The sequence below is a fragment of the Centropristis striata genome, chromosome 11 (assembly GCF_030273125.1).
Source record: "Centropristis striata isolate RG_2023a ecotype Rhode Island chromosome 11, C.striata_1.0, whole genome shotgun sequence".
NCBI classification, from domain to species: Eukaryota; Metazoa; Chordata; class Actinopteri; order Perciformes; family Serranidae; genus Centropristis; species Centropristis striata.
The window spans coordinates 9,334,166-9,346,351 of record NC_081527.1 but is presented as its reverse complement, the minus strand read 5'-3'; the positions used below and the strand labels follow the sequence as shown (position 1 = coordinate 9,346,351).

General features: G+C 39.0%; 1 protein-coding gene across 1 annotated transcript; it reads right to left on the bottom strand.

Moving 5' to 3' along the window:
* Positions 1-461: 461 nt before the first annotated feature.
* LOC131980873 (nuclear factor 7, ovary-like) lies at positions 462-2,489 on the bottom strand. Its single transcript, XM_059345181.1, has one exon. It carries the CDS (start codon positions 2,225-2,227, stop codon positions 833-835), a length of 1,395 nt encoding a protein of 464 aa, XP_059201164.1. The 5' UTR covers positions 2,228-2,489; the 3' UTR covers positions 462-832.
* Positions 2,490-12,186: the final 9,697 nt, after the last annotated feature.

Below are 12,186 nucleotides of genomic sequence, written 5' to 3'. Positions count from 1 at the left end.
TATTCTATTCTCCAATAACCTCTTCAGCTGCTTCTTATACTTCTTCTTGTACTTCTGCAATTCACTTTCTTACTTTTCATTTCTATTACACTATATATTGATCCTTGATATCCGGCTATACTATTTTGAAATTTATTTTTTTATTTTAATTAATATTCTTTTAACCGTTTAGGGCTATTTTGTTGGTTTTTGACTCTTTTTCATTCTGCCTGTATATGCAACTTACATAATGATCATAAAGATGCTGTATCATCTTTTTCAGCTCAACCTCACCTGATTATTATTTTGTCATTTTGACTTACTGGATCAACATTTTGAAACACATATAAACACACAAAAACCCACGAAAAAAAACCAAAAAACACGTAAAACAAAAAAAAAAACATGCACACAAAATGACAAAAACACAAATAAAAAAGATAATTTTTTTTTTTTTTTTTACGAAAAACACAGGAACACACATAAACACACTAAAAACAAACAAGAAAACCCATAAAAACACCGAACACACACATTAAAACCACAATAACAAAAAAACACAATAAAATTACGAAAAACACAGATAAAAATACACAAAACATAGCCCAAAATCACACACAAAAAACAGTTAACACAAAAGACTGCATTAAAAATGTTGAAACGCACACTGCAAAATCTTAAAAATCTCTACAAAAAATTAAAATTATGCTACATTTGGTCGTGGTGATTTTAACCATTGCTGAAAAAGAGTTGATTACATTCCACCACTGGTATACTGAATATTTACATAAGGCACATATCAACTTATGTAGTCAACAGTTGTTTTCTATCATCACCCTTCAACTAACGACTCTCAGACGGGCTGTTTTGTCACACAGAGCTCCAGTGGTAATATCCTCAGTGGGACTGTGTCCAAAGTGCTGATGTATGGAAACAGCCTCTCAGTGAAAGTGTGTCTCAGAGTGTATATGTGTGTGTTAGTGTCCGGATCAGAGAACGACAGCTTTTCTCCGTCGCAGTCCAGAGTCACTCTGATCCTCTGCAGCTTCTTCGGTCCTGCGAGAACAATGACCCAACCTGATGCAGTGTGTATTGTGTATTCACCCTTATGGAACCGCATTTCCCATAATCCTGGCTGAACTGTGCCTCGCTCCCTCTTGAAAGACTCTGCTAACACACCCACTGACCAGAATGTATTGTCTCCAACCTGGACATCCCAGCTGTGAGACCCTGAGTTAAAGCCCTCAGAGCCCTGCACGATGTAATAATGAACAAATCTCTCTGGGTTGTCAGGAACCTCCTGCTTCTCTTCTGCTCTCCCGCTGCTCAGATCATCAGACAGGAAGAGTTCTGCGTGAGCCGAGTTTGGATCCAGAATGACAGGAGTGTAGGAGACCATGTCCTTCATCTTGCTCCAGATGTTGAAGGCCAGGTTGCCCCGGTGTTTGGCCTCGTCTATCAGAGCTCCTGGGCCCAGCTGTGGATCCTCCAGCAGGGGGAGCTGCTGGACTCTTTCCACTGCAGTCTTATAGTTCTGCAGGAACGACAAGTCTTCCGCTTTCAGCTCTTCTTCTGTGGCTCTAATTATGTCCAAAAGCGCTTCAATCTCTCCGCTCAGAGCCTCCATCTTCTCCTTCATCATCTGACTCTTGTGCTCCTCTTCCTCCCTCAGTGCAGCCATCCTGGCCTCTTCTTCCTTTATTAGAAACTGATGAAGCTTCTTAAAGTTATCCGTAATCTGCCTCTCTGTGCACTGAGCCTGGGATTTAATATATTCTGCTGTTTCACGAAACTTCACTTTAACTCGTTCAAAAACTTTTAACTTCTTCTTTAAAGGCTCCAAAGTTTTCTGAAGTTCTTCCTTGAGTCGTTGTGCAGCTTCATCGACGGGATTGAATCTGTGTTTTCTGTGTTTTTCTGAATCCCTGCAGACAACACACACTGGCTGCTGATGGTCCAGGCAGAAGAGTTTGAGTTTCTCAGCGTGCAGAGTGCAGAAAGCCTCTGAAGCTCTCTGATCCCTCTCCTGTAAGAAGGCCTCACACAGCCTCTTTAACACCAGACTAACAGGTGGGTTCTCTTTTGAAGATCTTCTCTTACAAACTGGACACTCACGTATTGGTTTCTCTTTCCACCAGCTGCTCAGACAGCCTTTACAGAAGCTGTGGCTACATGACAGAACGACAGGATCTCTAAAGACGTCATGACACACCGGGCAGCAGTGATCCTCCTCTGAACTGGAAGCCATTATGTGTCTGAGTGAAGCTTCCTGCTGCAGAAAGTTGCCTCGGTTACTTTCACTTTGAGTCTTTGAAATTTATCAGTCAGCAACAGGTTGTAGTGGCAGTATTTTACGACTTCAGTTCTTTCTCCTGTAACTCCTGTGTTTGTAGTTTGCAGTTTGTAATGAAGGTAAATCTTACCGCCTGTCTGCCGGTGTGTCTCTCCGCAGTGAGAACAAACTTCCTGATGATGTTAGTAATGTCAGGGGTGGAGCTAATGTGTCATGTGCTCTGTTATGCTGATTCAGTGCCCTTCACAGGAATATAACTGACTTGCTCATTAACAGGACAAAAAGCATGATGCAAACTTTGAAAATAGTTAGCTGTAAATGTCAAAGTGTGTATCTAGGACGACATTGAACTTGGCCTTTCAGTTAGAACACCTCAGCAGCTTTTCCTGCTTGCATAGCTCCACAGTGAGCCTCTGAACATGCTGTAGGTCAACTCACACTTTTCTTGGCAAACTTTCAGAGGACTCCTCCCTACACCTGTGTGATATGCTTGTTGGATTTTTTTCCACTTTTCTTTTTTTACATAAGTGGAAGAGGCCCACATAAACGGGGTGGAGGGGTCCTCAGGGGGAGATAGCAGGTCAACAACAGATACTACATAGAAGTGATGTACATTATCTGAAACTGGGACCTCAAAGGTTTATTTGACATGCAGCTCAGCACTGTGTTCCAGTCATAAATCTGCAATAAATGTATTTTGGTTAGGTGCCTATTAACCCTTTAGAGTTTGGGGCTATTTTATTGGTTTTTGACTCTTTTTCATTCTGCCTGTATATATCACATACATTTTTTATTTTCATTTTGACTTACTGGATCAACATATTGAACACAAAAAAACACACCAAAGACACGCACATTCTTTAACCAAAAACACACACAAAAAACTTTTTTTTTTACAAAAATAATTTTAAAAAATCCCACATAAAAACCACAAAAAACATGCATAAAACCCCCACAAAAATACAAAAAACACATAAAAACGTTTAAAAAATACTTTACTAATACAAAATAAAAAATTTAACACAAAATATTGCATAAAAAATGCTGAATGCACACTGCAAAATTTGAAAAAACCTCTGCAAAAACTTTGCTGAAAAAGAGTTGACGTGCTAAATGGGACATGGAAACTTCTAAAAAAGCCAAAACTTTAGAGAAAAGCTGACAGCAGGGCTCCATGCTGCTTCGTTTTTACGTTGTGACTTCACGAAGAAGTCATGTTCCGGTGCTTTCGTGGACTCCAGAGGATTAATATCTTGAGGTCTGAGGTCAAGAGACCCCTGTAAAAATTGACATTTTTTCTCTTACTCCTAACATTTGAGCTTTATTTAGGCCCCTTCCCAACAAGATATCATGACATGGTGCCAATGGACTCATTACGTCTTCTAGTTTCATAAGATACCAGAATCTTTACTCATGCAGATCACAGTACCACAGGTCTCTCAGGGTATAAGCACATAAACACTTTAATTATAAGGGCTCTTTTGGTACATAAAGAATTTTGACCATGTTTGGTACGAAGAAGGACATTGAGAGTTGACAGAAAAATAAATTTGTTCTCTGTATAAGGCTTGGTCACAGTGGCATTTAAAATAGCAAGCTCGTTTAATGACAGAATTATTCAGATTAGTGGTGACTTTTCTACTCTAATTCAACACAGGTGAATAGAGTTTAAAGTGCTCACAGAATAAATAAAAAATCTGCTTCATCTCAAATGAATAGTATCCCTGCTACCCTTAAAAAATCTTACAGACAGATATGCCAAAGTGCCTTTGTCTGGACAACTTAAAGGAAAGCTTATTTGCATAGCTTGACACCACTAGTAACTGACAAATATGTGTTTTACAATTTCAGTGAACTGACCCTCTAGCACAGCTTTATATATCATTTAGAGATTTAAACATTTGCTCCACTGACTGCAAATGTGCTTTGGTGTCTCTTCTAATGATGTTTGCATATAAAGTCTTTCAACTTAAAAGCATGCACACTGATGAACTTCAAAAGTGTTTGTTTTCCTCTTTAACATATTAAGTAAACTAAATGCTTCACTTGAGAATTCTTGTTCTGAAGTTGACCAGCTTTGATGGTAAGATGCGCGTAAAATTTATAATTTGCATTTTGTGTTGAGAGACATGTTTGATCTCTTAAAATTCAATGATTTGGATGAATGAGCGTGAGTGTCACACAGCATACTCTTGTTTTTACCAAGTACAACCTACGAGTAGAGCTCAGTTGGCATCTAGTTATACTGTGGGAAAAGTTTCAGCAGTCTGCACTTGAGGCTTTTCCCAGTTCTTACATCAGCATCTACATGTGCAGAGTTCACCAAAGTGTCTCCTAGAGCTGCTTCATTTGTCCTCATATTCAGTATTATCAGAGGACTGAGCATTGCAGAGACTGCAGCATTACAAACTAATCTGCCACACTCTAAAGTTTCATCTTCATCATTAAGCACAATTAAAAACCCTCAGTCTCATTTTGATCTACAACTCAGAATGGATCCATTAGTTCTACAATTAGCCTGAGCTGAGGTAATGAAGCCTTTATTTATCTTTATCTAACCAGACTCCCCAAATGATCACTTGAAGCGTCCGTTGCTCTAAATAGTCTTTTTTATTACAGGTTTGCAGTCATAGATATCTTTTGGCCCATTAACAGCAGTGACACATTGTATTTGTGTAATCCCCTTGGTTTAAATTAAATCCAGCGATTTCAGACTTGAGTCCTAAATCACAGCTGATAATGAATCTCAAACTGTGTGATACATTTAAATGTTCTCCGGCCACGTTAATGGAGAATTAAAAGATTACCCTGCTTCTCCGCTGGTCTGCAGCCAAACTTTACTCCCAGCCTGCAGCCTTTATATCACAGGCCAGCAGCCAAGTTACCATAATGTATATGCAATACTGGTCTTAGTGTAATTACCACAGCTCTGTCATTCCCTAACCGTGAGTAAACTATGATGGAAAGTGAAATAAGGTCTGAGCATAGATTGTATAAAATGGGTCTGAGCATTGAGGCAAACCAGGCAGTGCCTTCAGTCTGCATTATACCAAAAGTTCCAACAGGGGGCGCTGACAGTGGTTGGTCCATCAATCTCAATACAAAATGAGTCAACTTCTCACTTGATTAATTACCTCAGAAAAACTTCTCATGACAACACTTTGGTCTCAATCGCTAGTAGCGATCTTCTTCAAGATAATATGATGTTAATTGTGTAAATAATGGTCCCATTTAGAAGAAAATAGATGATAAAGAACTATATGATTTAGGGGGCGTGGCTATCTTTGATTGACAGGTGGCTAACAAGGCGAGCCGTTATCAGGAGAGAAGCAGAACAGTGCGTACCCCTGGCAACGTGGACTTTTTAACAGCCGCGAACTTATTTGTCGTTGTCCTATTTTTCTTCCGGTTTCGTCTCATAACTTCGACTCTTTCACACTTTATTTTCACTTAATTAAAGTTTATTTGAACTTTTGTTCATCAAAAATGTCTTGTTCAGCGTTTGGTTGGACTAACAGATACTCCAAGGAGTCGCTGTTCATTTTTTCAGGTAAGTAACGTACATTTTGTTTTTGCTTCTTTGCTAGCCAAAACTAACATCCCAGTAATGCTACAGTTGATGCTAACATGAATTAGCAGTGACTTCGCTCAGTCATGTTGCAACCCGATGCCATGCAGTGCAGTGTCGTCAGTCAGAGCTTACAGTAATAGTTCACAAATAATGTAAAATAAATCATTGTGAAAGGCAACAAAAGATCGTTTTCTTTGAGCAAATTTACATTTATGAATATGAAATTTCACCATCAGTATGATGAGGTTTATAATAAATATTTGATTGAGTTTTTCTTTATTTTTGTTAAAGTCAAAGAGCCCAAATAGTACATCACCCCAAAACAACTTAAAATCTTTATCACCATTGCTTGCAATAAAGTTACAAATATCAATCCAGAGACCTTGGACAAAGGGGCAGTAGGAAAATAAATGAGTTGATATGTGAGTTGAATAAATGAGCATTTCACATCAATGTCTTTTTTGAATCTTCTAACAATATGTTGATTGGATGGATAAAATTTCTGAATTATTTTCAATGAAATTTCTCTCACTTTATTGGTTATCAAATATTGGTTGGGTAATAGCCAGATCGTCTTCCAATTGTTGTGTTCTATGTATTTATTCCAATATGAGAGCACATATGGAGCTGTACTGACATCCTTTTTAAACAGGCTTCTGATTAATTTGTTATAAGATGCTTCAAACAGGCAGTCTACAAACCAACGGGTGACGCCACGGTCACTACATCCATTATTTATGTACCGTCTATGGTACTGAAGTGGAGTGCAAATTCTCACTGTATAGGTGCTTTTTTTTTTTTAGCTGATGACCATGTACAGTATTCTCCAGCTGGCACAGGGTCTGTCATGCCTAAGCCTTGTACATTTCAAAGCCAGGGGGCATGCTGGGTCATTGTTGCCTGTAAACAGAAAGAACACAGAACTACAGGACACGCTTTCTACATGGCACACCCTTAAAACGGTTGCAGTTTGCTTATAGGTTTGGGCACCAAAACTACTTGGTTTAGAAAAAGATTGTGGTTTGGATTAAGTTATCTCAAGGGGTGTGTTCTGATTACAAGATTGTTAAGAGATTCTTTGGTTTGTTTAATGCAAAATGTCAAATCAATTACTTAATTGTATATATGACGAAATGGTAAAATTAACTTTTCAGCATTGAAAATGTAACAACTACTAACATGTAGCCATTTCTTTTATTATTTTCTATTATTTTTGGTTAAACTGAACTTTTCCCAAACTGTTCCGTTGTAATATATTACTTACATATTATTATAAGTTTTAACCACTTTTCCAATGTCAGCAGGAATTTAAAAATCTGCCAAAGCCACTTTGGACAAGATGTAGCCCTTAATGCCCATGAGGCAGCTCAGAAAAATTGCACTTTATATCATCTTTTAATCCCTGATAGGCTTGATCACTGTCATCTTATATAACAACCAATATATCTCCACAGCAGGTGATTGATAGATCCCATCGCTGCTGCCTTCGATCCATCAGTGCGGGCTTGATACAGCGCAGGTTAAAGGTCATCTTCATTTGCTCTTACCTTCTCTGTGTTGAGCTTCTTCTCCTCTGGGGAACCTCAATCAGCCAGTTATCAGTCACCCTGTGTGAGACACTGGGCAGTCCCAATGTCCTATGGCCCCTTTTGCCAGCAGTGTCCTTGGGGGACATGGGCTCTGTGCTGATGACCTGTCATACTATATTTATCGCTGTCACACATTTATTTATGGGCCTGCCACTAATCCCAGTGAGCCAGCTGTGGGCTTGGCCATTAGCCCTTTCTCTCTCTTCAATTAGCCCGCCTCCCTCTCCGCGCCACCTTTGCCCACCTCTCTTCTTGTCTCCCCCTCCTGGCTTTTCCTCTTCGTGCCACCATTTTCTCCTCGTTTTTCTTTCGTCCAGTCTTTCCCTCTGTCCTTGTCATCTTCGTCACCCTTCCACTGACCATTTCCACCCCCGACATCATTGACTCCGTACTAACTCCTCTCCCATCGGCACCGCCAAGAGGGTTACATTAAAGTGACCGATCTCCCCTCAAACTGAACTTCACATCAAAGGGGGGTAAGCTTTGGTTGACTTTGTAGAACTTTTGATAGATGAGAGAGAGCTGGTGTGCCTTTTTTTTTTTTTTTAAAGCTCACATCGTTTAGACTGTCATTGAGACATGTGAGGTGAGTGTGGGACATGTGTCCGTACTGTATGCACTGTAATGTAGCACGTGTTGTAAAGGGTTGAGTACACACTGTGCCTATTTCTGCACTAGAGTGGTAGCACTTGTGGATTGATGGTCCTGGGTGGGGGTTGGTAGTGTTCCTGCAAATATGTTGGTGAGCTATAAATCATATATCATGAGTTAATATCTCAACCTATGGGCCACCTTAGCTGTGATGTGTAACAGAGGCACGTCCAGCAAAACCTCTTATGAAACATTTCTGCGTTCACAAAAGTCCCACTGTGTTGTTCATTAAGAATACTGCCAAATTATTGTTTTTTTTCTATCACTGCCAAAGTTACATTAGCTTTAGTTCTTTTACCAGAGAGATTTCCATTCTTTAATCACTGGTTTAAAAAGGGTAGGCAATAATTTAGCAACCATTAGCAACTCAACTCAACATATAACATAGGTCTAGTTTAAAAGAAAAAAAAATAAATTTAAATGAAAAAATGTTGCATGTTATACCTTTAGAGCTTCTCTAAGTATGTTTTATATTAACAGTTCATATAACTTCTTATATACAGTATAAAATGATTGCTGTTAGTGATAAACCCACTGAGAATTACCTAACCTTTAGAGAAAAGCTTTAAAAATCAACTGTACATACCTGCCAAGCACCAAGTTATTGATTAGCAAGTGAACACATTTTGCAACTAAAGAGCCAGAAATTTCCCTCAGGAGCCGTGGAGACTAAAACATTCAGTTCCTTGTTCAGATTTACATTCATCAGGTGGCCAGAGACACAACTCCAAATGAATATAAATGTTGCTCTGCATCTGCTGGATGTGTTAAATAAGCAACACTTTGCTCGCCAGTTATCAACTTTAAAAGGTAGTAGCATAACAGTGCTGTGTTTACAGTTTGTCCTGACTTGACTGGTTGTTGCTTATTAATTCTGAACATTTACTGATTTTCATTGGCTTTAAGACAATGATTCACAATTTGCAGTGATACAACACGAAAGCAGCAGGAAAGGGGTTTGCAATTATGCATTCATTATCAGGTGAGCATGGAGAAACAAGCATTTAAAATGTTGTTCTTTGTCGTCTTGCAGACAGACCTAACGAAGCAGGAATTAGGCATTTTACCATAGACTGTATAAATTACACATCAGAGTCACCTTGCAGTTATTTTGACATATTTTTGATCCTTTTAGTGCAATCAAGTCACAGCAAAATCATTTTACTTTGGGTACATGTTGAATTTCACAGAGCTGTGTGCACGTCCACATGATTATGGTAAAAAGTGACATTATTGGCAGCTTTTACACTAGTGTGTCCCACACGTTTTACAACAATGTGAAAAATTGTGATCTCGGTGCCAAAATGTAAAGCATGAGGTTCCTTGATGTACACATGTTGCATAGGCCAAAATGAGTCCTGCAACAGATACGATTTACACTGTTTTTTAGTTTATCTGATTGCTAGAAATGTCTTTGCTATGTAACTGAAGCAACTCTAGTGGCAAGAGGAGAGAGGAGTCAGTTAAGATGAGATGGAAGTTAGCGGTCAGTGACGATATAAAAGAATCGGTGAAACAGGTTTATCAACTATTTGAGGTTCTTGAGCATCATAAATTTGCAAAACAAATATTAGGCTGATTGGTCCTGTAGTATGAGAGATTAGCTGCAGACAGACAGAGTCATGCACATACAGCCAAGCGCATAATGATAACAATACCTGCAATATAAGCCAATCATATCCGGAAAAGTCAGTTCAAGCACTGATTGATCTCTGCAGTATCATGAGACATGTATCATTTACCAATGGAAACATTGTCTCATAAACTATTCAAAGCACAACTGATCCTCTCTGCGACAGTGAAGCATCTCAAAATTGCAATGAACGCACCCACAGTTCGAACTGCTTTTCCGCATCCTTTATTTGTTTTCATTTATTTCCCAGACTAATCTACGTTTCCAGCCTGGGGGCTTCTGAAATCTGTCCATCTAAACATTGAAGGCTCATTTCTTAAATGACTCACACACTGAATGCATAAAAACATCCACATATTGTTTGCGAGTTGATGACTTTTTGCCCCAAACCAACATTGCACGGAATGATTCTGTTGTGTAACCAGGCATGTATCCTTGTAAAAATAGCTTGTGTAGAAATCACAGAAGCTAGATGAATTTGCAAAGACATCTCAGGATAATAAGTTAGATCTGCCACAAAGCAGAGGTGGCGTGCAATGTAGAGTAGCAGTGGATTTCCTCACCTGTCAGTCACAGAAATATAACCTGACATAAATCTGTTTATTTATACATTTACCTTAGTGCTGGCTGTGTGCAAGATGGAGGATACACATAATGAATATATAAAACCAAATCCACATAGGCACATATATAAATGGATGAAGGCTACAGCAGGGCAGGATACTCATTAGGACTGTCAGAGACTGTAACAATACAAACTCACCACAGGGGAGTGCTGTTAGTCAGTGGCCAGGCCTATTGATGAAGTTTCAAAGAAAACAAGCTCCTCATGGGCTGCTTTGATCAAAGTCTTACACACATCCATGAGTTAATAACTATCTGCGGTGCATCCAGAGGGCAAATTAGTACTTAAACCACGTTATAAAAAAATCAATGAACATGGAATCATAAGACATTTATCAGCTGCGTTCTTTGTATTTGGCCAACGGGCTGACTAAGAATCCAAAAGTTTTCTAAAAAAGCTAAAATACATTAAAAGAAAGGTCAAAGTGTATTAAAATATTGTTTTTATGTTCTAGGCTTTAGGTATAAACCCACTGAGATAACTCAGTGGATGGAAAAGAGGTTGAATTTATATGAAAAAAGCACATCTGGACAATGAGGCCAGAAAGTCTAGTTCTTTCCAGGAGGTTGGCTCTGGATCACACCTCACTCCCTTTGGTAGATTCATGCGAGGGTTTATGGCAGGCAGCCCAGCTAAACTTACAAATTAAGAAAGTTACTGAAGTGGCCAAAAACAGCCACCAGTGGCTCAGACTAGAAAGAGAGGCTAGAGGTTAGTATGGGCTCCATTGTCTCCAACTGTCTAAAGACTTTTAAGATGGTTTACTGACACAACATTGTTTTGTAGCACTATGCCTGGTCGTTTCAAGCCCCTGGTACTCTGAATGTAACTGATATATTAATAAACGTATGTCACATTTGTTTCGTGTAGTGTGTGGATGGGCAGATTGGAAGACAACAGGCCTCTGGGCACAGATAACTCTTTTTACTTGTTTTGTGTCTCTTTGAAGTCATTACTGTTCATTTGTGGTCATTTTAAGTCTTGACACTTTGAGTCTTCCTGGTTGGTACATGACTCTGTTTTGTACTTGTTTAGTAGTCTGTCTGACAAGTAGCTCATCTGTGTGTGTAGGTGTGTGTTCTTAAAGTGTTTGCCGTTACGTGGGCTTGGAAACATCTGTAATGATTTGACCCAGCTGGTGTTGATTGCAAAGGCCTGCTTAACGAAGCTGATGATATTCCTCATCTTCATTCAGTTCCACCAATTACAGTGTTTGTGTAACTTTGATTACACAGTTTATTTGAGGGGTCATTTTAACTCATTTCTACAGAAAAGATTATATATATCGAACTGGGTATTTTTCAGTTGTCTTGAAGAGACATTTTTCACTTACACTGACGCTCTATCATGGTATTGTATAAATCTAAGGATGGAGTTGGGTCTTGCGACCTATAAAGCACTTGTGTCCTAATGCACTCAAACATAACCCACGGCACTTACTCTTGCTATGTTTCTTGACTTCATCCTTGCTTGTGTTGTGTTACTCTTATTTGTACGTCGCTTTGGATAAAAGCGTCTGCTAAATGACATTGTAGAAATGACATTGTAGAATTTATAGAGTTGGTTTCCTCCAGCCAACTCAAGCCTGCTTTCATAGCGACATTTATATTATGTTCTCACCCCCCAGTAGTCTAGCGCTAAACAAAGAATACACCTTTCTATAACTATGTACACAAGAGCCACTGAGAACATATAACTGTGTGTATATCCACAGAGTTAAGATAGACACTTGCTTGAGAAGTAGGGCTGGTTGTGATGTGGTCTCTCCGAACAGAGTTCACAACATAGCCAGTGTGATTAATTGCAGGCGATATATGTGGCATTTTCCTAACATTTCAAAGGGTC

Coding starts and splice junctions, on each gene's coding strand:
- LOC131980873 (XM_059345181.1), bottom strand. CDS start 2,227: ATGGCTTCCAGTTCAGAGGAGGATCACTGCTGCCCGGTGTGTCATGAC.